Consider the following 24,648-nt stretch of genomic DNA (forward strand, 5'->3'; position numbering starts at 1 on the left):
GCGTGGAGAATAAACTAATCAACGGTTGTAAAAAAGGGAAACCGACTCAAGTAGTATAGATCCAACGGCGGAGATATTTTTGCTTGATAAAGAGGAAAAAAAAAGAGATATATAGGTTTTTTTTCTTCCTCATTTTAACCAGAAAAAAAAGAAAAGCCATTACTTCTCTGCTTCTCTCGTCTTCTTCCATCACAACTTCTTCAAGAAACAATCATGGGTAAAGGTCCAGGACTCTACACCGAGATCGGCAAAAAGGCCAGAGGTATGATGAAGAATAACAATCATGTTTTAAAGTTCTGTGTGCATCCTTAGCTGCTACTGTTTCGTTTCTCCTTAGATTTAATCGTATATGTTTTTTTGTTTTTTTGTGTATGATTGTGAATAAGTCACTCGTTGTTTTAGCTGTTTTTGAGTTTTCTTGGCGGATCTGGAAAATGTCAACGGATCTATATATAGTGTTTCGATTGTAGGATGAGTTTTTGAATTTGTTGCCTTTGGATTGTATTGTAGATCTTTTGTACAAGGACTACCAAGGAGACCAGAAGCTCAGTATCACCACTTACTCTTCAACCGGTGTTGTAAGTCATTCTTGTCTTTATTCTGTCTGTTAATCATCGCTGTCGGAATAAAGCTTTGAGCTTTATGTGATGATTAGTGCTTTCTTATTAAAAGTCAGAGACTTTATCTGTGTTTGTGATGATTTTTTTTTTGTAGGCAATCACTACAAGTGGAACAAACAAGGGAGATTTGTTTCTGGGTGATGTAGTTACCCAAATCAAGAATAAGAACTTCACTGCTGATATCAAAGTTGCCTCTGATTCTTCTGTAAGCATTTACTTAAACACCATCTTGTATTTAGAGATCATATGAGCTTTGCTTTGACATGTTTGCTTTCTGCTTTTATTTCAGATCCTGACCACTTTCACCTATGATGAGGCTACCCCTGGATTGAAGGCAATCGTTAGCGCCAAGGTGCCTGATCAAAAATCCGCCAAGGTAATTTAAATAACTTTCATTTATAGTTTTATTAAATAGTTTTGTTATGTATGAATCTGTTTGAGAAACAATTGTTTTGTGTGGTTTGTTCTCAGGTTGAGCTCCAGTATATGCACCCACATGCAGGTATCTGCACCAGCGTTGGATTGACAGCTAACCCCGTTGTCAACTTCTCCGGTGTGATTGGAACCAGTGTCTTGGCTCTTGGTACCGATGTCTCCTTCGACACCGAATCTGGCAACTTCAAGCATTTCAATACCGGTGTGAGCTTCACCAAGGATGATTTGATTGCTTCTCTTACCTTGTAAGTGTCTGCACTTATATAATTCAATTTTTACTTTTGTGGGGTTTAATCTTTTCTTGAATTGTTTTTTTTTAAGGAATGACAAAGGTGAGAAATTGACTGCATCGTACTACCACATTGTCAACCCGTTGAAGAACACGGTGGTTGGAGCTGAGGTGAGCCACAACTTGAAGAGCCAGGTGAACTCGATAACCGTGGGTACTCAGCACGCTTTGGACCCATTGACCACAGTGAAGGCGCGCGTGAACAACGCTGGTATAGCCAACGCGCTGATCCAACACGAGTGGCGTCCAAAGTCGTTCATCACCATCTCTGGAGAGGTTGACTCTAAGGCGATCGAGAAGAGTGCCAAGGTTGGGTTTGCTCTCGCTCTCAAGCCTTGAGAAGAGAAGAGAAGATCAACTCCAATGTCTTCTAATCTTTTGAGCTAATCTCTCTGTCTGGTTTTTTTTCTTTTTAAAATTGTTCATTTGTTTTCTTTTTCTACAAAATAAGAAGAAAAAAAATACTATGAAAGGATCTTCTTTGAAGATGAACCATAAAAAAATCTCTTTTCTTGATTTATTGCCTCTCTAGTTTTGTTTTCTAGTGATCTGCTAAAAAAAACTCTGTTCCACTCGATTTGATTTTCGAGTTCTTTAGTGGAGTTTCTGAGAGGTTCTTTACTCGCCTGAGATTTGATTTTGTCTCAATTTGTTTCAGTCCATTACTTTTGTTTTTCTTTGCATATGCTCTGGCATCTCTGTCCAAGTTCAATATATTCGAATCTATTAAGAAAATATTCTTCGCATTTATTATTTCTCAACTGTTGTGTTTGTTTCAGCTTAACCCACTTAGGAATATGAGTTTGTAATTCCTCTTTGTCACATTTACCATATGTCAAAGGAAATATTAGTTCAGTAATGGAGTGTTGAATCAGATAGCACATCACAATTGGATTCACCGTGTTTTCGTCGTTTTTACATTCATCGATTAAAAGAGAGTTTACCTTAACATCGGTTAAAAAAACATTAAAAGCCTCGAGTATTTAGGCTTTTTGTTTGTTGTCCACGCAAGGGACCGCTATGTAGTTGCTCCTTGTAGGTTTTGGAGAAGGAATCTGATGAGGACTTGACAGTGTCCGAACCACAGGTTGTGGTTGACCCTTTCTTGATCCAAACCCGTTTCCTCCCTGAGATCCATGAGGACCAGACAGTGTCCGAAACAGGTTTGAGCGCTTCCACAACATCACTCATCTTTGGTCTTTAACAAAAGTTCAATAAAAAAACAGATCAACAAAACATTGAATATTTCAAAATGATAGCACCAACGAGGGACACTCACCGGTCATTGCATACTCTGGAGCAGCGTAACTATATGTACCCATAACACGAGTAGAAACATGTGTGTTTGCTTTCACCAGGAGCAGCATCTTTGGCAAGTCTAAAATCAGATAGTTTCGCATTGTAGTCCTGAAAAAAAAATGTGAATTTTCTAAAAATATGAAAAAGTGTTCTCATGTTGATGGACAGGACTAGTAAAGAAAGATACAAACTGAATCAAGTAAAATGTTTGAAGTTTTGAAATCTCGATAGATGACAAGGCTTCAAAGCCTCTTCATGGAGGAAACTGAGACCTTTTGCAGCTCCTACTGAAACTTGTGGTTAGAGTTTTATAGTAATCATCAAGAGATTCCAGCTCATCTATGTTTTTTTCGAGAATATGTGTTTTTTTTTTGCTTACATTATTTTTTTAATGAATAATCTCCCTTGATTTTGTTAGACATCTATTTAGACTATTAGAAATATTTTTTTGTTTGATTAATAATATTTGAAGATATATATAAATTTGGGATATATGATAAAAAGGAAGAAGTTTGGTTAAAAAAGGAAGAAGTATGATGAATATATGATGTAAAATATTGTTACCCTCCTCCTATATATGTATATATATAAATAATGGGAGTATTATGCATGAATTGGAAACATACAAGAAATCAAAACAAGCCTTATCGATCAATATTTTTACAGATGGAGAAGGCATTGAGTTGGGAGATAGATGACATCTCCAAGAGGAACAATTGGATATATTCTGATAAATTCTCAAGTGGTGGCTGCGAATGGTAAATCGAAAAAAATCACATCTAGTTTTCTTTTTGATATTTTGATTTTCAGAACTAAAAAGGTTTTTTGTTTTGTTTTGTTTTGTTTCTTAGGTATGCTGAGGTGGATCCCAAGGGATCCTGTTGCTCTGATCACTTGTCTCTGTTCCTTTGCGTTGGGAATCCTAATCCATTGAGACCTGGATGGAAAAGGAGAGCTATTTTTAGCTTCGTTTTGTTGAATCAATCCGGCCAAGTTCTATTCAGATCATCAGGTAATCACTCACCTTGATTATATATGTTCCACGAATTTGTGTGAATCTGAATGAAGAAGAAAAATTGATATATATATATATATATATATATTTTTTGTCTTTATCTTAAGAACAAAGGAAATACAGTATGTTCTGCGCTGAGGTCCCAAGCTGGGGTTTCGAGAAGGCGTTGCCTCTTACCAAGCTAGGGTTACTGGAAAAGGACAAACTAACCGTTGAAGTCTACATCAAAGTCCTTGAAGTTGTTCATCAAGGAAAATCAACTGAGAATGATATAATAGATTTCGATGGTTTCCAGATCTCCGCTTCTCAAGTAAGTTTAATGAGACTCCCATTGATCACCACCACAAAAGATAGTGGCTGATTTTTAATCCAGTTCCTAATTATTTTCTCATTGCTTGTTCTCATTGGCAGGTTTTCCCAGTGGCCAATATTCTCTATCAGGACCCACACTATGTAGTAGATTTCAAACCTGAGAACCAATGGGTCCAAACAAAGTACATGTATCTCCTTGGCCTCGTCGAGACACTGAGCAAGCCTCCACAGAGCTTGTCTGCGACAGAACTAAGCAATGCTCAAAGAGATTTGACTGCGCTGAAGGAGTCAGGCTTCAAACTTGACTGGTTAAATTCAAAGCTTGAGGAGGTTTCCTTGGAGTGGAAGAAAGCAGCACATTCTTCTTATGAGTCTGGGATCTATCAACTAGAGGAACGGGTCGAGAATGTGGAATTGTCTTTGTCAGATGTCATAGTTGAACTAGACAAGGTGAAGACTAAATCTGCTGCTGGTGCCCAAGTTTCTTCGTTTCAGTTTATAGATTTTCTTATAAAGAGATTCTTTCTCTCTTGCTTCTCATTCTCAAAATCCTAGCTAATGTATGTCTTATAGACAGAGCTTTGAGGAGTTCTCCTCCGAACCAAAAAAATATAATCGTTTAATGTGTTATGATCTCATCAACATTGAGGATGGTTCTCTGTTTCAGTTCTTATCAAGCTAAGTTTGATTTCGTTTTTTTTTTTTGCGGTTTATGTGCTGATCACTTCTTTTTTTGTTACATAGTACTACCATAACCAACGCATTCTCTTTTCTACGTGAAACTTAATATCTGTTTTGTGGTCCTCTCTTGCTATTGTGTAAACAATGATGAATCTTTAAGAAAAATTACTTCGTCCAGTTTTTTTTTTCCATACGTCGACATGGGGTTTTTCTGGGAATTTGATGATTATATGCAGAAACTTTAGTCTTATGACTTTTGTTTAACCTCTTGACCACTGTATATATACGTATGCTATTATCATATAATCAGAGATGTTCATGAATCACATTAATATTATCATATAAACAGAGATGTTCATGAAAATTGTTTGGTATCATTATTGTTAAACCCGGTTCAAAACCGTTCTTGTGTCCAATTAGGGATGTCAAAATGAGTTATATAACTCATGAGCTGGCTCAGCTTAGTTCAATTTTTTTATGAGCATGAATTTTGTTTTATAGGCTCATTTAATAAATGAGCTTAATAATCGAATTTAAATTAGATCTCGAATTATATGAACGATCTTTAATGAACATGAACTAACTCATGAGTTTGATAGTTTTTATACTTTATATATATATAAGAAAAGATAGTTTCTATATTAATCATATCTATCTTCTAAAGTTAAAATGTAAAACCAAAACGCTTTAAATATGTAGAAGAATGTAAAAGAATATTGATATCAAAAATATTCATGTGGAAATCTACTTAATCCAGTGGTTTGACTAAGAGTTCATTAATGCTTATACACCAGGACGTCTGAGTTTCAATTTCCGAAGAAAATAGATTTATGCGAATTAAAGGAGAAAAAGCTTACAAGAGATCTTCAACATGGCGCAAAGAGTACCTTCAAGCATGGATCCGATTGGGCGGCTCAGGTGATGCAGTCAGACGTGAATCCTCATAAGACATGTAGAATTATCGACTATAGAATCGTTTGTAATATTTCTCATAGTTTGTAATATCATAATTATCCAGCGTTAAAAAAACAAAATATTCCTAAGACTCTCATGCAAAATATATATCTTTATGATTTGAATAGATGAAAAAATTGAAGATGAATCATCTTAAGACTCGTATGTGGAACATATTTTTGGATCACTAATTTAGTTTTATTTAATTTATTATTAAGTTTTGATTTTATTCAGTATTTAATGTTAATGTTTTGGATTTTAATATTTAAATTTTAAATTATATTATGAAAATTATTTACCTAATTTATTTTATAATTTTTTTATTTTTTATATTTGATCGCGAGTTAGCTCATTTAACTCATGATCTAGATTATCTTAGTTCGAGTTTACATATGAAACCTCATATAATAAATAAGCTGAGCTGAGTTAGCTCATGAAAAATTCGAGTTCACTATGAGCGGAGCTGAGTTGAGCGAATTAACTCATTTTGACATCCCTATGTCCAATAATACACAACCAAATCGAAAACAAAGAGAAATATTCAGATTTTGTTTTTGGATAAGCCAATTACATACATGGAAACCCTGCTGTGACCTCAAAGCAGAGCAATCTGCTTTCGCAGAAATATTATTATTTCAATAATATTTTATTTAAAAAGTATTTGATTACATTTGATTTTAATTTCATTTAATTTTTAAAATGTATAAAGTAATCATATTAATTTTTAATTTCTTTTATTTTCAAATTTGAACTTATTTAAATTAGTTTAATATAATAAAATTATTTTTCAATTTGCAAATTAATAATTTGTATACAATTTTAATTTTTTAAACAATTTAATAATTTTAGTACTGTTGTTTTTATTGAAAAATATTTAACTTATAAAATATATTTATTAAATCTAATTAATCGACTGCTAATTGTTCAACTAAATTATTTTATCGCAACTAAAATTTAAATACGTTCAATTTAGACATTTGATTAAACTTATCTTTACATTGAGTAATAAAGTTAAATATAATTTTACTTATTTAACTATCCAACAAAATTATAATTTTCAGAATTCTGTTTCTTATATGATGATTTAAAAATTATAAAATCTCTAAAAATCTTGTCAAAATATCAATATTTATAATAATTTTATCATGTTACAGTACCTTAATATCATGTAATATTAATAATCTTGAAGATCTTTCTGTTATTGTTTCTTTTAAAGGAACAACATATATGAGAGATTGAATGCATCATATTACCCAATTGTGAACCCGTTGAAGAACACAGTGGTCGGAGCTGAGGTCAACCACAACTTGAAGAGCCAAGTGAACTCCATAACAAGTTGATGGACAGGAGTAAAGAAAGATACAAACTGAATCAAGTAAAATGTTTGAAGTTTTGAAATCTCGGTAGATGACAGGCTTCAAAGCCTCTTCATAGACGAAACTGAGACCTTTTGCAGCTCCTACTGAAACTTGTGGTTAGAGTTTTATAGTAATCTAGAGATTCCAGCTCATCTTCGTTTTTTTCCGAGCACATATGTTTCTTTTTGATTACATTATTTTTTTATGAATAATCTCTCTTGCTTTTGTCAGACATCTATTCAGCCAATTAGAAATACTATGTGTTTTGCTTGCGATGCGGGCTTAAACATTTTCATAATTTTTAAAAAGTTTTTTTGTACACTCTATTCATAATTATATAATTTATGTTTTTAACTTTTTACTAAAATACTTTTTCAAATAACAAATACAATATATATATATATATATAGAAATTATCTTCTTTTCTAATTATATTTTTAGATTTTGGTTAATTTAATATTCTATTTTTAATTATATAATTAAGAATTTTATTTGATTAATATTTAGTTATATAATTTATGTTTTAAACTTTTTACTTAAATACTTTTTCAGATAACAATACAATATATATATAGAAATTATCTTCTTTTTTTATTATATTTTTAGATTTTGGTTAATTTAATATTCTATTTTGAATTATATAATTAAGAATTTTATTTGATTAATATTTAGTTATATAATTCATGTTTTTAACTTTTTACTAAAAGACTTTTTCAGATAACACTACAATATACATAAATTATCTCTTTTTAAAATTATATTTTCAGATTTGGATAATTCTTACTATTATTAATTTAATCATTTATCTAATCAAATAAATTAAAATTTCTTTTTTTTACTTTTTGATTTAGTTATAGATTTTATTCATTAAAGGTATAAACAATATTAACAACTCTAACTTTTAACGTGAGAGCTTGATTCCGAAAACTTACTTCGCAAATAATAGTATAGATTAAACATACAATTTCTGTTTTTTACTTTTTACTAAAATATTTTTTCAGATAACAATACAATATATATATATATATATATATATATATATATAAATTATCTTCTTTTTAAATTATATTTTTAGATTTTGGTTAATTTAATATTCTATTTTTAATTATATAATTAATAATTTTATTTGATTAATATTTAGATATATAATTCATGTTTTTAACTTTTTACTAAAAGACTTTTTCAGATAACAATACAATATATACAGAAATTATCTTTTTTTAAATTATTTTTTCAGATTTTGGATAATTCTTACTATTGCTAATTTTAATTAATTATCTAATCAAAATAAATTAAAATTTCGTTTTTATTTTTTAATTTAATTATATATTTTATTCATTAAGGGTATAAACGATATTAATCACTTTAACTTTTAACATGAAAGCCCATTCCATAAATTTATTTAGCAAATAATATAGTATCTTCTTTTTTTGGCTAATAATATTTGAATATATATATATATATATATATATGAATTTGGGATATATGATAAAAAGGAAGAAGTTTGATAAAAAAGGAGGAAGAAGTATGATGAATATATGCTGTAAAATTTTGTTACCCGCCTCCTATATATATATAAATAATGGGAGTATTATGCATGAAGTGGAAACATACAAGAAATCAAAACAAACCTTATCGATCAATATTTTTACAGATGGAGAAGGCATTGAGTTGGGAGATAGATGACTTCTCCAAGAGGAACAATTGGATAAAGTCTGATAACTTCTCAAGTGGTGGCTGCGAATGGTAAATCGAAAAAAATCACATCTAGTTTTCTTTTTGATATATTGATTTTCAGAACTAAAAAGGTTTTTTTTTTTCCCCTTAGGTATGCTAAGGTATATCCCAAGGGATCCGGTTGCTCTGATCACTTGTCTGTGTTCCTTTGCGTTGTGAATCCTCCTAATTCATTGAGACCTGGATGGAAACGGAGAGCTATTTTTAGCTTCCTTTTGTTGAATCAATCCGGCCAAGTTTTAAACAGATCACCAGGTAATCACCTTGTCTATATATGTTCCACGAACTTGTGTGAATCTGAATGACTGAAGAAGAAAAGTTGATATATATATATATATATATATATATATATATATTTTTTTTCTTTATCTTACAGAAGAAAGGAAATACTGTTTGTTCTGCGCTGAGGTCCCAAGCTGGGGTTTCCGGAAGGCGTTGCCTCTTACCAAGCTGGGGTTTCCGGAAGGCGTTGCCTCTTACAAACTAACCGTTGAAGTCTACATCAAAGTAGTTGAAGTTGTTCATCAAGGAAAATCAACTGAGAATGATATAATAGATTTCCATGGTTCCCATATCTTTGCTTCTCAAGTAAGTTTAATGAGATAACCACCACCACCACCACAAAAGAGAGTGGCAGATTTTAATCCAGTTCCTAATTATAATAATTGCTTGTTCTCATTGTCAGGTTTTCTCAGTGGCCAATACTGTCTTTCAGGACCCACACTATGTAGAAGATTTCAAACCTGAGAACCAATGGGTCCAACCAAAGTACTACATGTATCTCCTTGGCCTCGTCGAGACACTGATCAAGCCTCCACAGAGCTTGTCTGCGACAGAACTAAGCAATGCTCAAAGAGATTTGACAGCGCTGAAGGAGTCAGGCTTCAAACTTGACTGGTTAAATTCAAAGCTTGAGGAGGTTTCCTTGGAGTGGAAGAAAGGAGCACATTCTTCTCATGAGTCTGGGATCCATCAACTAGAGGAACGGGTCGAGAATGTTGAACTGTCTTTGTCAGATGTCATAGTTGAACTAGACAAGGTGAAGACTAAATCTGCTGCTGCTCAAGTTTCTTCGTTTCAGTTTATAGATTTTCTTATAAAGAGATTATTTCTCTCTTGCTTCTCATTCTCAAAATCCTAGCTGATCTATGTCTTATAAACAGAGCTTTGAGGAGTTCTCCTCCGAACCAAAAAACTATAATTGTTTAATGTGTTATGATCTCATCAACATTGAGGATGGTTCTCTATTTCAGTTCTTATCAAGCTAAGTTTGATTTCGTTTTTTTTTCTTTTTCGGTTTATGTGCTGATCACTTTTTTTTTTTTGTTACATAGTACTACCATAACCAACGCATTCTCTTTTCTACGTGAAACTTAATATCTGTTTTGTGGTCCCCTCTTTGCTATTGTGTAAACAATGGTGGAATCTTTAAGTAAAATTATTTTCGTCCAGTTTCTTTTTTCATACTTCGACATGGGGTTTTTCATTAGGAGATGTTATTGGTTTATGTATTTTGATTGATTTAAAAATTCACGTAGTATTTATAAATCCAAGTAAAATATACATATTTTTAAATTTTTTTGGATAGTATTTTACAAATTCAGAGGTTTTCCTTAGATTTGAGTCTTTGTATTTTTAACAAAAAAATTCAAAAAAATCTATCCAAATCTATTATAAAATTAATTTTATTAGTAAATCCATACGATTGAATAACACTTGATTTGATATAGAATTTATGAATCATTAAACAAATAACACATGATTTTAATATAAATTTGAAAATCATAAAACTAATAACATTAGATTTAATTCAGATTTTCAAATCCATTAAAATACAACAACCAAAGGTTTTCTGGGAATTTGATGTATATGCAAAAACTTTAGTTTGTTACTTTTGTTTAACCTCTTTTTTTTGGCAATCTTTTTGTTTAACCTCTTGAGCACTGTATATATACGTATGTTATTATTATATAAACAGAGATGTTCATGAAAATTGTTTGGTATCATTATTGTTTTTTTTGTAACACTATGGTTAAACCTAGTTCAACCGTTCTTGGTAACACTATTGTTTGGTATATATAAACAGAGATGTTCATGAATCACATTAATATTATTATATAAACAGAGATGTTCATGAAAATTGGTATCATTATTGTTAAACCTGGTTCAACCGTTCTTGTGTCCAATAATACACCACCAAATCGTATTTCAATAATATTTTATTTAAAAAGTATTTGATTACATTTGATTTTAATTCATTTAATTTTTAAAAAGTATAAAGTGATCATTTTTAATTTTTAATTGATTTGATTTTCTAATTTGAACGTATTTAAATTAGTAATTTAATAAAATTATTTTTTCAATTTGCAAATTAATAATTTGTATACAATTTTATTTTTTTAACAATTTATAATTTTAGTACTGCTGTTTTTACTGAAAAAGATTTAACTTATAAAATATATTTATTAAAGAGGGCAATTCTCTCAAATAGTTTTTTTTTAAGTTTTTATCACAAACTTAGTTCTAAAAAATGACTAATATAGTCTCTTTTATTTTAAAAATTTTAATATTTATTTTTTGTTTTTTACTTTTGAAATCATATCTCCAAAAATTTATCCCTTAACTCAAAACCCTAAATTTAGACAGCCATTCCGAAGACTGCCGCCCGCGCAGACTTGATCCGCTGTGACCCGCCTGAATACAATCCCTCTGCGGTCCGGAATGGAACTGAACAACCTATTTGTCATCTCTAATTATTGTCTCGACTTGTTTCAGTCCATTACTTTGTTTTGCTATAATCTGGCCTTGTGCTCACACATGGTTTTAGTTAATTATATTTGAATCTTATGAGAAATATTCTTCACATTTAATTCCAACATATTATTTTAGCAAGTGTGTTTTAGAGATTTTTTTGGCCTTTCAAATGGCTATTTAGGCCTACAATCTGTTTGTTAGTTTGGTTAAACGTAAATTTTATCGAATTAATCCGAAATAAAATTTTGGTTCGATATTTTCTAGTTTGATTGTTGAAAATTATTATGGAAGTTTTGATTTCGGTTAAATTTTAGTTAAATTTTGTTATAACTTTGGATAAATTTGATAATTTTGGTTAATTTAGGTTAATTAGGTTATTTTGATTTAAAATTTGATTAGTTTGGTTTGAGTTTAATATTGTTCGGACATCATTTCTTTTTTTAAAAACAATTTTTTAAAACATCTACTAAATCGAAAGAATTATTTCGGATAAAAAAATGCCAGGCCTAGCTACTGAGATAACAGTTTCCATAGACAACCCATTTGGCTTCACCGTTCTTACAACGTTTTTACATTAATCGATTAAATAAAGAGTTTACAGTAACATTGGTTAAAAATATATCTCTTGCCGCTTAAACAAACGATAAAGCTTTGAGCATTGAAGCCTTTCTTCGTTGTGCCCTATGTCCACACGCAAGAGAACTCTATGTAGTTGCTCCTTTAGGCTTCGGAGAAGGAATCTGAGGTCGGTAAGGCGACGCACCATGAGGACTTGACATTGTCCTAAACACAGGTTGTGGCTGCCCCTTTCTTGATCCAAATCCGTTTCCTCCTTGAGATCCATGAGGACTAGACAGTGTCCTAAACACGGGTTGTGGTTGTCCTTTTCTTGATCCAAACCCCTGAGACCGACCCAACCCGTTTTTCAAACGCTCGGCTTGCATTGTCTGGAAGTAGTAAGAAGAGCTTGCCATGTCTTTAAGATGAGGAAGCGGTTTGAGCGCTTCGACAACATCACTCATCTTTGGCCTAACCTTGGGGTCACGGCTAAGACACTGTGCAGCGAGCTGAATCACCTTTTGTGCGCCTTTGATCGAGAAATGACCTTCCAGCCTCGGATCAAGCAACTTGTAAAACCTTCTTTTGTCAAGTAGATGCGGTCTCGCCCATTCCACTAAGTTGTGCTCACCGTTTGGTCGGTTCTTGTCCATAGACCTTCGTCCAGTTAGCATCTCGAGAAGAACCACACCGAAACTATACACATCGCTCTTTGACGTCAAGTGACCTTTAACAAAAGTTCAATAAAGAAACTGATCAACAAACATCAAATATTTCAAAATATACAAAATGTAACTCCCTGTGTTCCTAAATAGAAGATGTTTTATATTAAAAAAATTACATTTTACATTAAAAATATCATTAAATTTTAAAATTAAAAACTATTCAACCAATTAGAAAATAGATTATAAAATAAATATGAATGGTTACACAGATTTTTACAAAGTTAAAACTGAAAACATCTTTTATATTGTAACATCAAAATTTCTTAAAACATCTTACATTTCAGAACTGAGGGATTAGCACTAAAGAGGGACACTCACCGGTCATAACATACTCTGGAGCAGCGTAACCATAAGTACCCATAACATGAGTAGAAACATGTGTTTTGCCTTCGTCAGGAGCATCTTTGGCAAGTCCAAAATCAGATAGTTTTGCATTGTAGTCCTGAGAAAAAAAATGTGAATTTATAAAAATATGACAAAAAGTGTTAATCATGTTAATGAACAGGAGTAAAGAAAGATACATACTGAATCAAGTAAAATGTTTGACGTTTTGAAATCTCGGTAGATGACAGGCTTCAAAGCTTCTTCATGGAGGAAACTGAGACCTTTTGCAGCTCCTACCGCAATCTTCATCCGTATACACCAAGGAAGTGGCAACGACCCTTGCAAGAAAAAGGATTTTACAACATTGAAAACTTATAAGAACGAGGTTGTGGCCTTGTGGGGTTTACATACTTCTAAAAAGATGATTCTCCAAACTTCCTCTAGGCATAAACTCGTAAACAAGCAGTCTTTGATCATCTTCTATGCAATAACCAACCAGCTTTACTAGATTTGGGTGAAGAAGGTTCCCAAGGAAATTAATCTCAGCCTGCAAAAGACCACATGTTTAAACGGGAAGAATTATAAAGGAAGGAAAGAAACAGAAGAGGTTGTTGTTTCTTACAAGCCATTCTTTGTGACCTTGAAGTCCATCAGGATTCAAGGTTTTGACAGCTACGGTGAGACCTGTACCGGGTTTAACAGGAGCAGTACCGTGTTCTTGGATCCATCCTTTAAAGACGCAACCAAAACCACCTTCTCCGAGAAGACTCTCGGGTCTGAAGTTTCTGGTAGCTAGCTTAAGGTCGTTGAAAGTGAACTTGGTGAGGTTAGAATAAACCTTAAGTTCTTCGCTGATCATTGGGGTTGAGGAAGAGCTTCCCGCATTGCTAGTTGTTGTTGTTGTCGTGGAGGAAACTGGTTGATCATTTGGTTTCTCATTTGCCTGTTTACTTTCCACTATTGTAACAACAAAAATCATGAGTGAATGAATAAGTAAAGATGTAAACTTTCAATGAAACATATACACTTATGGAAACTAAACCAACAACTAAGTTTTTTCATTTTTTATTTCAATTCAAGGGGAAATGTTTTTTTTAAAGCAAGGGAAATTAAACAATCAGAGAATGTATATACCGGTGGGGCAGGTAGTGGCATAGAGAGAAGAGGAAGCGGAAGAAACACCATCAACATCTGGTTTTGAAGGTACGCAGCCAAACATAAACCTTAAGTTGAGCCAACACCCACTTCCTTCTCTTTCTTCTTCTTCGCCTTTACTGTTGTTCTTCTTCCTTTTGTGACTCTCACTCTCGTTAGATTGCAAGTTTCCTTTAGCTTTGACAGCATCAGTATCATCCAAACCCATCTCACCAACACAGACAAAGGAATATTAAAAAAAAAAGAAAAAACACAGATGGCTAATCTGATCAGACCAACATATACTTCTTTGGAGAAAAAAAAAAAACCAAAGGCTAATTATAGAGAGAGAGAGAAAGTAAAGTGAAGTGATTTTCAGATGCAGCAGTGAGATTCACTGGGAACGGATCAAAGCAAAAGCCCAACTCGCAGAAGAATTTTTGAGTCAAAAAAGGAGAATTGATGTCTGCGGAGAGAGAGAAGATGTGCAGATGAGAAGAGTAGACTGACTGACTCTAGCTCTATAGAGACAGAGACCAAGCAAACAAAAAGGTGAGATTTTTTCCTTTTCACATGTGGTTCCAACAGTTTCAAATTACTAAATGACATTATTTTAATCACCGGTTTATCGTTCCTTAATTCATCATTGTTTTAGCTACAAACATTGGTCACAATTACAAACCTTCCTCGTTGATATGTGTTGTGTCTTTTCTCCTTTTGTCTGGTTGGAACCCAATTATCAACACTTTTATTATTTATTACTATTATGCTCCTTTGGGAAAACAAAAGGTACGAATCAAATTCCATTCAAATCTTTCTTTCTTCTTTCTCTCGAAGTACGTGATGGAATCCAATTTAAAATCAAATCATCTTTTTTTTTTTTAGTTAAAAGCTTGAGAATTTCATTAGTATAGATTTGTTTAAAAAACAAAACAAATAACGATTCTTCTGAATAACGAAAGAATGAACATTTTTAGTTCTTACCCAATTAGAAAGAATGAAAAAAATAACCCCACAATTTGTGTGGTCCAACAAGGAAATTGATTTGAGGATATGAAACCGCAATGGTCTACTTACGTTGTTGGCTTTTTTGCATTAGAGGTGGAGTTCTTGTTGAAGGGCCAGAGTTTCACAAGACGCTCGAGCACCGCGGCGCTTTTCGAAAAGTAACCGGAGAAGCCTGCCGGAATTGATGCCGGAGGGAAATCCTCGGCCGGCATTGCAAATGGACGTATCATCTTCTCCATTGTCTCAAGTGTCAAACACGAACTAACCTCTTGTAGCCTCTCTGGTCCCATTATGGGAAGTGTGTGTTCCCTCAGTAAAGATTCTGCTTCCTCGTCATTCTTCTGTTGTAACATATCAAAACCATTTTATTTTAATAGATCAACAAAAAAGTTAGGTCGTTACTTCGAATGCCTAGACACAATAATAAAACCATGAAGAAGAGTTTGGACTTTGCATTTATACCTCTAAGGGAGACAAATCTGCGCCACGGCTAAATGTAAGTTCGATTCTGAATCGTTTCGGATCTTCCAGAGATACCTGCAGGTAACATGTTATTAGGTTTCAGTGTCATAAGTATTGACAACTTGAAAGCATGAGAGAGAGAGAGTGAGAGAGAGAGAGAAAAACCTCAGTGTTCTCGAACAGTCTTAGGACAATGTAGCTCATGTAATCAAGCTCTTTGGTCTTACAAAGGCGTTCCAATGCGCTTTGGCAGACGAGACCTTCTTCTCCTTGAAGAGACTCGTCGAGGTTACAATACCTTAGGACGTTCATCAGTGAATGTATATGTGATTCCTGTCGTATCATTACATAGCAGAAAGTCATGTGGATGCATTTATACAGCCGAAGGCTAGCATGTCGAAGTTAATAAAGAATTTGTAGGAAAGAGGCCGAAAAAATGGAAGAAGAAACTCACAGATGTGAAGTAAAGGCGTGTCCTCACATGACGTTCAGGAGTCATTACATTTGCATACCTAAAGGAAACACCATGACATTAAGAAAATTAGAGAAGATATTAATTATTACGTCATTTAAAACAAGAAAAGGAGACTTTTCAGTTACTTTGGATCTAGTCGGTACTTGGTTTCTTTATCTTCATCGTCATCTTTGTTCTCTCCAGTGTTAGGCCGTCTTAGCTCATCGCTTTTAATGAAAAGTTTTGGCTGACTACATCTATCCTCCTTTCTCGGCGAACATAATGACACCGAGACTTGGTCTTGGCTTTTCTTCAGTTCAGCAACACTCATGGCCTCTTCTCGAGTGTTCCTCAAGTCAATCAAGATTTTGCCCAGCAAGCGACGAGCAATCTTAATTTCAAAGGCAGACAATAAAAAATAAAGCATATGTTAAGGGACGAGACCATCTGAAAATAATCAAGGATCCTTAGAGAAATGAGGAAAACTAGACACTCTACGCCTTTGTGAGAGTTAGAATGCCAAGTTGAGGAACCCACCTTTGAACCGATTTTAAGCTTTTGCTGTGGATTGATCCCATACTCATTTGGGATTACACCATCGGCTAGTAACTGCAACCACACCACATAACTGGCTAATCAACATAGCACATGATCGTAATGCATAACAGAGATGTACCATTGAAGTTTCACAAAATGGAAGAGAGACATCAGTTTTTGTATTCAGTTCATACCTGAGCAACTTTGAAGAGTTCATCTAGTCCTTTCAGGTTGAGATGAGAATTATGTAACAGGTCGTACCTTGTATTGACAACACGTTGCACGATATTCAGAATGAAAGCAATTAAAAAGCAAGTTAGGACCGGTATATAATGAACTGAAATACAAAGCTTACTTGCATGAATCGTAAACATCAGGAATCTGCGTTATGTCGAACCGGCTACATTTAATTCCAACTATTAGCGCTATAAAAATAGCAACTGATGCAGAAAGTAAACTTGACAAGCATTAACACTTACTCTCTTCTTTCATTGTAGAGTTCCTTTTCGAGTTTTCTCCAGCGAGCATACATCAAAAGAAATCCTTCACTACCACAAGGTAATCCAGCAGCAATCCGGCCAACGTCAATGTTTGACTTTCCAAGGGCCTTTGCTTGATCATAGGGAGGGACAACATCATAGGCGCTAGGCTCAGTGGGATTCTCTTCTTCATCTTTTGCTAGTAGCCTCACTTGTTCAGTCACCTTTTTAGCTAATTTTACCTATTTATTTAGAAAGTAAACAGACAAGTAGCACTGAGTATATCTTTTGTGCTAGAGAATATTAAATATGGAAGAAAAATGCAGCTAAAAAAAAAGCAAATGATACTGTTGATGGCCTTTAGAATATGATCTGTAACAGTAAATATGCTCTGTAGCATAATGACAATTCAAAAGAAAAAAAACAGATAGAAAGCCATCCAGGTTGCAAAATGCTAATAGACTTAAATATGTATAGAAAAAAATGTGAGTACCAATTCAGGTAGGCTCTCATTAGCTTGAGGAGGAAGTCCAACCCCATCGATCATCCAAGGTGATTCAGAAGAGACGTAATCATGTACCAACTTTGTGCCGGCAGTTATGATCTCATTCAACTGAGTCTGCAGGAAAGATAGGAAAGTAATTCAAAGCTATTATAATTAGACATGATTGTTTAATGAATATTTGAAAATAAAATTCAAACTACTTAACGCAGATTAAATTCAACCATAAATTTTAAACATGAGCAAGTGCATTTGAGATCTAATGCTACGCATATCACTATGTATTATTGGTTGATGCTTCAGACGTGTGACAGAACAAGCTTTCATTCGTTTCATATCTTCTGAACCCACACTCAAGTTTTCTATAAAGAGAAAGAGACTACCTTGGCCTCTTCCATTTCACTGCTTGCAGTATCCAGGCCATCCAACATTGAAGAATCCTTGCTAACTAGAGAAACCTAGAGAAACAAAATAAGAAATTTAATGATTGTGACATTGCTAAGCACGATACTACCTCGCAAAAGAAAACGGCAAACCAGGATTGGGGTCAGCTGTCCTTCTAAGTCAAGTAGGCCTTTAGCAAAAGCAGCTGCAGACATCTGCAAGCAGTGCAACTACATTCATACTTTGATCTGGGGTAAAAGAACCGATGAAGGATATACAGAAGACTGAAGGTAATATCTCAATACTAAGTCGGTACAAAGTTGTACCTGAACGCGTCCCTCGTCAGAACTGTAAATTTTAAGGTCGTGACGGTATGTACTATGGAGACGGAGCAAACCGGTACCTTCACCTGCAAGCATACCCCATTTAATTATAAACCAGTCAGAAATAAAGCATGTATGTATCGACACAATGAATATGACTGTTTCAGAAAACTTTATGAGACATATAGAAAGTGGAATATAAGATCAAGCGCATCACCTGGATACATATTGTTTCGGAAGTATCTACCAAGTTCTTCTGCCTATGGAAACAAATCAAGCAAACATTATACGTCAACCCCCTGGGGATCTTAAATAGGTTAATATAAAGTAACCCTCCATCAGCAATACCATTACTGAAGTTTACATTAAATTAAACGTCATCTTCTGATACAACATAGTAATGTTACCTGTTGTCGACCAGCATGAGTGAGAACGCCCCCATATTTCAATATCATAAGAGCTTCCACTGGGCGTTCTTCTTCACCGTCACCATCACTTTTTGTTACTTTATCCCATTTCAGCGGTTTTAGTTGAACCTTTCTGTATATACCAGAGAAGTGTCCACCCTGCATGTTTTACACATCTATGACATGAGAAGGAGTTTGCAAAGAAGAAGAGTAAATCTTTAGCATAAAGCTAGAACTCAGAAAAAAAGGAAAGTAGCTCTTAAATTATCAAGGTACACAACCTCTTCAAGAACAGCTTTAACTTGTCGAAGCTTGTCAGCATGTTCAAGGTCTTCTGCATCACTATCACTTTCACCTGGTCTAAACATCAAACAGAGATACATAAAGTTAGTTACTGCTAATATGTAACTAAGGAAGCAGTTGGAGAATATTTCACAGAAACATCAGGATTGTTCTAAATCTATGGATCCAGTGGCTATATTCATTAGAAAGGAATTATGTATCTGTGAATACCACTCAGCCAAGTAAAATGCTGAGTACAGGAAGTGTAATGCAAGTAATAAGAACACTATCAGAGGTCTACCTTGAACGAGGAATTAACATTCTTGTGGCATCCAATAGATCTTGCAATTGGACTGCAGTTTTAAGCTTTGTCTGCAAGTAAGGACAAAATTGTACATCAAAATAATATCACTACACGAATGTGAAGATAGAAAATCCTGAGCCTCTCACCTCAGCTCTTGGCTTTCCTCCATTGTACTTAAGCATCAGGTTTAACAATTTTTCCTCTGTAACTTTGAGTTTCACTTTTTGCTTAGGGGTTCTATCACCGCTGTCAAGGGAATTTAAACACAACTCAGAGCCTGAGTGAACATAGAGGAGTTTAGAAAAGACAGTTGCTCATATGTTAAAACATACTGCCGGACAACAGCAATGACACAACGTAGCTCCTCCGACTGCCCAAATGTTCCAATGACGCCGCTTCCTTGGCGAGTTAGACCTTCATTAGATTGGACAGGTTCGTTGATCTTCCATGGCAGAATGGGAGGAATTGTCGAAGAAAGATGAGGAGCCTTTGCATCAAAAAACATATTCCGTAGCACACAAGCAGCATCGTCATAGTACCTTACAGTGAAAAAGCCATGGTGACATTTCTGATTAAAATACACTCGATGAAAATAATATATTAAGCTAGGTCATCGCCAGCATATATCACGATTTGTGATTTCCCTGCAAAGATATAACTGAAAGAATAGTCAGAAGAAAAAAAAGGTCCAGACTAGTATCTCACTTATAAGAGTTCTTCACAAAACTCCATCCATTAACGTCACAAACGTATGAACTTCCCTCAGATCGTAAGAGATCAAATCCACAGACCTGCAAACATGAAAATGATTCCGTTGATGCATGATATCAAAAATAAATATCTTCCATTTTTCCTGCAAAGACCAACAACATGCGTGTATCCTTGACTTTTGATAAGAGGATAATTTGTATCACGCTACCAAGCATTTAGTTGGAAGCAGAAGATAACCAATCAATAAATTAGTTAGAGTATCTTTCAATCACATTAAGTAATTGTTCCTTCTAAATGATCACACTGGAAGCACGGATTCTCTTGTGGAACAGAGTATGAAAGAGAGCATTTTAATCAGTTTATTGGTCGTTTACAATTCAATTCAATGATCTTAAATCTAAGCATCATGATAGAGAATCATAACTGGAATCACAACATACCGATTGCCTAAAAGCAATGCAAACTTCTCTCGCCATTTGCTTCTCAGCAGGTGTAAGCAACACTGGATACCTCACCTGTTCAATTAAATAACAATACCTCATCAAATTTTGAGCATCAGCATTATGTACTTTCATAAAACATGAGCTCCATTAAGGTTTCATATGAGGAACCGTTTAGTAATGATCGAAAAACTTACTTCCTTCCCATCCGGATTTCTCATAACTACACCATCAACAACAGGTGACTTTCTTGCTTCAGCGTGTGCGTATTCAGGACCCACAGTGTAGACCTGCATTTTCAGTCGAAAACTTGTTAAAGCCCAGACTGAACCATTGCAATGTACTAAAAATGTTAAGCTCATCTAGAAGCATCAGAAACAGAACCTTGACATCAGTTCCCCCAGTAGGCATAAACTCCTCATATATGTAAGAACCTTCTCTCCTTACCCTTCTGACATCAGGATGAAATTCACTTGAACGATTCCCAACCTAAAACAAAAACTAGGGTCAGAGAGATAGCAAGTTCCGCTGAAACTGAAAGACAAGTAGTGGATGACCAAACTAAGGTTATAACAACAAACATATACAATACAAGGATCAAAGTCAGTCCACGTAAAGCCAAGTTATGTACAAAGAAATGCAGTACCTTACGAAACAATTCTTTCATGCCTCCACCTGCTGAGCTAGGGTAGTATATCATTATGCTATGATCATCACCTTGTCAAGTACAAAAGTATGATTAGTAAACAATAAAGAAACTCAATTCAGAAATAAAAAATGTTGGGATCAAGGCTGATAGATAAAAACGATTTAGTTTGACCTTATAGTACCCGCAAAACAAGCAGTCAACCAATATAGAGAGATCAAAGATTCGAGAAGAGGAGAGCTCACCATTAACGGGCTTTTCAACAAATGGCTTCCAGAATACTTCACCATTAACCTCAATAAAGTCTTCTTCCTCGACGAAATAATCAAGGTCTTGGTTGGGTTCAGTTCTATTGACACAAGCATATCTAGGAACAGGGATACCATACATCTCTAGATGCTACAGGTGCGCACAATTAAAACAAATTTATTGATTAAAAAGAAAGCATGTAAGTATTCTTTTTTCATGAACAAAATAATGCAGTCTGAAAATGAATACCTCATACACTTTCCGGCGGTCATGAAGAAGATACTGCGGATCCAGTTCATTCACTAAAAAGGGCCTGAATCATAGAAGTTTGAAAAGGCCATCTCAATGTATAAAGTAAGCAGTTTACTGAACTATATCAACAAAAGTTGAAAAAAGGCACTGAACTCACTTTCGTAAAGAAGAATATGCTTGAACTTTCTCAAGAGGATATCCAGAGGAGTGAAAAGCAATCAAGCAGTCACAAACAGGCCAACTGAAACAGAAAAGTTCCTGGCGAAGTAAGTACTAGTGGTCCCAGAGCATAACTGTAAATTAATCTTAAACTACATTTTCCCCTGATAAACTAATCAAGAAATGTGTTACAAATCCATGCATCACGTTAATTAAAAAAAATGGTATTCAATATAGTTAAAAACGCTATGAATAGAGTTTAGTCATCATACACATACCTTTCTACTGGATCATCGAGTATAACCTTGTCCCCAAAATGTATGATCTAGTTACAAAAAAAAAGTGGTAACAAAAGTAACCATGAGATCGCATATCACAGTTAAAAAGGGATTATACACCATAGAATCCGCAGACATTTAAATAAAAAAAAAAACATATAGAATCACAAACTTGGGGTTAACTCTATAATCAAAGGCATATATATACTCACTCCAATCGACAAATCAATCATACCTCAAATTCGCCAAACGCTTGCAGTCTATCCATAATCTGACCCATGGGAGCCGAGAAAACCTGCAAAAGTCCAAGCGAACGTTCTCTGAGACGAGGAGACGGATTCAAAAACAACGCAAAAACTCACCTGAATATCAGATTTGTTTTCAAAAACGAAATCATCATCTTATCTAAAATACGAGAACGATAAGGAAAGAAAACCTCGGGGCTGCACTTCACCTTCTTTTCCATGACGCAGACTCCGATCGTTATCTTCCTATCAACCACACCTGCTCCTCCTTCTTCCACCACCCCCATTGTTCCACAACGATCGTTTCAATTATATCGAAGAAAAAGTACAAACATCGACTAAATCGCTTCGGTGTCGTACAATCCCTGCTGGTGACTAAGATAGGATCGAGCGACAGAGACCGTAGGATGATCAGCGAAAATGTTACTGGAGAGAACGATGATCGCAAGCAGAGCAATAGTGTGGAAAAGGAACGAGGAAATTGAGGCGTCAGGGACGTTGCATTGAATTGAATTCTTTTAAGCTATATATATATATAGATTTGGCTTTTAATTAAATATCCGGATAAGTAAGCATTTAATTAAGGTTAACAAACCAAATCAAATTAAGGAGTATATTCTAATCCAGTCAATGATGATAGAATTAAAAGAGCTAATGTGGCATAATGAGGCTAATAAGTATTTAAATTGGCTTCTGATAATTTACTCCACTAATTATATTTTAGTTCTTGTAACAGTATCAAGTTTAAAAAAAACAGTGGAGATTGAATGAAGACAAATAAACTGAGGAGATAACAAACATGAATATTCATTCAAAAAGAGAATTCTATATATCACAGCCCTACTTTTCTTATTTCAAAAGGCTGCTACATAAAAGTATATCACCAACCTTATATATTGTTCATACTTTGTGATAACAATTAGGAATGGGCACAGATTGGATATTACCATTTTTTTTTGCTTCGTACATCACGGTGATCTGATTTCCAATTTGTTTTGTTTCGTGAAAATACAGATATTCGGTTTTCCGGATATCCAAAAAAATTATAGATATTTACAAATATTCATAGATATTTTATTTACTTTATACAATACAAGTAAATCTACAAATTTGTTTTTTTTTTTCTTAAAATAACTTTTGCATAACATAGAAGATAAACTAAAAATTAATGAAACAATGTGTTTTTATGAATTTTTAAAATTAATAAATTTTTTATAAAACAAATATTTTTAGAAAAATTGTAGTTTTCGTTAGAGATTTTTATTTTTTCTTAATTTATTATATTTTATAATTAATTATATATATAAAATTATATGTTAAAATAATAATTGTATAAGATTATTCATTAAAAATTCTATATTTAGTCATAGATATACAAGACGGAGCGGATTAGATATATGCCTCTAAATCTTTTAGTATTTGTGATTTGCTTTGTTTGTAACGGATATTGATTTTTAATAGTTGCTTTGATTCAGAGACTTACGGATATCCTGATTTTTTTAATAAATTAAAACGAATAACAAATCAAATCAAATTTAACGGATAAAATGTCCGGTCCTAATAACAATGATAGCTTTGCAAGTTCTGATCTTAATCACATTCGCGCGTGTTCAATCGACAACAACATACAAAGCATGAAACCAAAGTAAATGACTTAGTCTTTTTCTTACACTTTTTTTTTTTGAACAACTGATTATATTAAACTTTAAAAACTGAAACAGAAAGAAGGTTTGAGCGCAAAGGCTAGCCCATAACAAAGCAAGAAGGAAACGGTTGGCAACTTCAATGGCAAACATACAGTCTCATTCCCAAAGAAATGGAGTCTTTATTTCCTTGTTCACCATGGATGCCACATTATGCAGATTCACTTGTTCTCAACTAACTTTTCTCATCCTCTTTTTCGTATGTCGATTAGCATTGGCGACGCGTACAGGATGATGATATTTAGACCTTTTGTGATATTTTTCATATGGTGATGAACTATCTTCCTGGCATGTACTAATGTACTAGGCGACGGATTGAGATATTACATAGATGTAATGTAAATATACAGAGTTAATTAGTATACACCAGGTTAAACAAATAAGGGAGGATGCATATGGTCATAATGAGAGAATCGTAGTTGTATCCTTAAAAAAATCTTCAATATCTCACACTGATTGTCATAGAATGGTGGACACGAAACCTTCTTTAACCAAAATTTTTAAAAAATTCTTTAACCAGAATGTGAGGTTATAGATAATCACTTCTGGTGGTTGGTGAATCGGAACCAGAGAAAACAGAGCGACCAGTGTGATTGTTTATTAAGGCTTGGTTCTGGAGTCTAACGGG

At 33.9% G+C, this 24,648-nt stretch overlaps 5 protein-coding genes across 6 annotated transcripts; 3 read left to right on the forward strand and 2 right to left on the reverse strand.

Annotated features, from left to right (window-relative positions):
* The first annotated feature begins 76 nt into the window (after positions 1–76).
* On the forward strand, positions 77–1,862 carry LOC106372128 (mitochondrial outer membrane protein porin 3). The gene is made up of 6 exons (XM_013812266.3): positions 77–262; positions 511–578; positions 715–825; positions 910–996; positions 1,092–1,300; positions 1,377–1,862. Exons 1-6 carry the CDS (start codon positions 214–216, stop codon positions 1,681–1,683), a joined length of 831 nt encoding a protein of 276 aa, XP_013667720.1. The 5' UTR covers positions 77–213; the 3' UTR covers positions 1,684–1,862.
* A 1,297-nt stretch (positions 1,863–3,159) lies between these two features.
* LOC125579029 (MATH domain and coiled-coil domain-containing protein At2g42460-like) lies at positions 3,160–4,667 on the forward strand. The gene is made up of 4 exons (XM_048742304.1): positions 3,160–3,401; positions 3,495–3,655; positions 3,766–3,968; positions 4,070–4,667. Exons 1-4 carry the CDS (start codon positions 3,238–3,240, stop codon positions 4,523–4,525), a joined length of 984 nt encoding a protein of 327 aa, XP_048598261.1. The 5' UTR covers positions 3,160–3,237; the 3' UTR covers positions 4,526–4,667.
* A 3,846-nt stretch (positions 4,668–8,513) lies between these two features.
* LOC106372126 (MATH domain and coiled-coil domain-containing protein At2g42460-like) lies at positions 8,514–10,358 on the forward strand. Its single transcript, XM_022693520.2, has 4 exons — positions 8,514–8,709; positions 8,792–8,955; positions 9,077–9,288; positions 9,386–10,358. Exons 1-4 carry the CDS (start codon positions 8,546–8,548, stop codon positions 9,839–9,841), a joined length of 996 nt encoding a protein of 331 aa, XP_022549241.2. The 5' UTR covers positions 8,514–8,545; the 3' UTR covers positions 9,842–10,358.
* A 1,607-nt stretch (positions 10,359–11,965) lies between these two features.
* Positions 11,966–14,728, reverse strand: LOC106372125 (serine/threonine-protein kinase PBL34-like). Its single transcript, XM_013812262.3, has 6 exons — positions 14,196–14,728; positions 13,684–14,018; positions 13,473–13,608; positions 13,263–13,399; positions 13,056–13,179; positions 11,966–12,739 (listed from the first exon to the last, which is right to left on the reverse strand). The coding sequence occupies exons 1-6, from the start codon at positions 14,422–14,424 to the stop codon at positions 12,159–12,161; spliced, it is 1,542 nt and encodes a 513-aa protein (XP_013667716.2). The 5' UTR covers positions 14,425–14,728; the 3' UTR covers positions 11,966–12,158.
* A 395-nt stretch (positions 14,729–15,123) lies between these two features.
* Positions 15,124–22,806, reverse strand: LOC106370558 (inositol hexakisphosphate and diphosphoinositol-pentakisphosphate kinase VIP2-like). Of its 2 annotated transcripts, none has more exons than XM_048742306.1 (30): positions 22,527–22,806; positions 22,308–22,367; positions 22,073–22,119; positions 21,793–21,876; positions 21,633–21,696; positions 21,380–21,533; positions 21,135–21,205; positions 20,873–20,977; positions 20,686–20,778; positions 20,489–20,563; positions 20,043–20,128; positions 19,670–19,876; positions 19,484–19,583; positions 19,335–19,405; positions 19,033–19,111; positions 18,752–18,910; positions 18,562–18,604; positions 18,348–18,430; positions 18,174–18,236; positions 18,021–18,095; positions 17,629–17,754; positions 17,136–17,377; positions 17,012–17,056; positions 16,851–16,917; positions 16,657–16,728; positions 16,266–16,510; positions 16,120–16,177; positions 15,831–15,998; positions 15,666–15,740; positions 15,124–15,544 (listed from the first exon to the last, which is right to left on the reverse strand). In XM_048742306.1, exons 1-30 carry the CDS (start codon positions 22,602–22,604, stop codon positions 15,269–15,271), a joined length of 3,171 nt encoding a protein of 1,056 aa, XP_048598263.1. In that variant the 5' UTR covers positions 22,605–22,806; the 3' UTR covers positions 15,124–15,268. The 2 variants fall into 2 exon arrangements, with proteins under 2 accessions (XP_048598263.1, XP_048598262.1); XM_048742305.1 differs by having other exon boundaries at positions 22,509–22,806.
* Positions 22,807–24,648: the final 1,842 nt, after the last annotated feature.

The sequence above is a fragment of the Brassica napus genome, chromosome A10 (genome assembly GCF_020379485.1).
Source record: "Brassica napus cultivar Da-Ae chromosome A10, Da-Ae, whole genome shotgun sequence".
NCBI lineage: Eukaryota > Viridiplantae > Streptophyta > Magnoliopsida > Brassicales > Brassicaceae > Brassica > Brassica napus.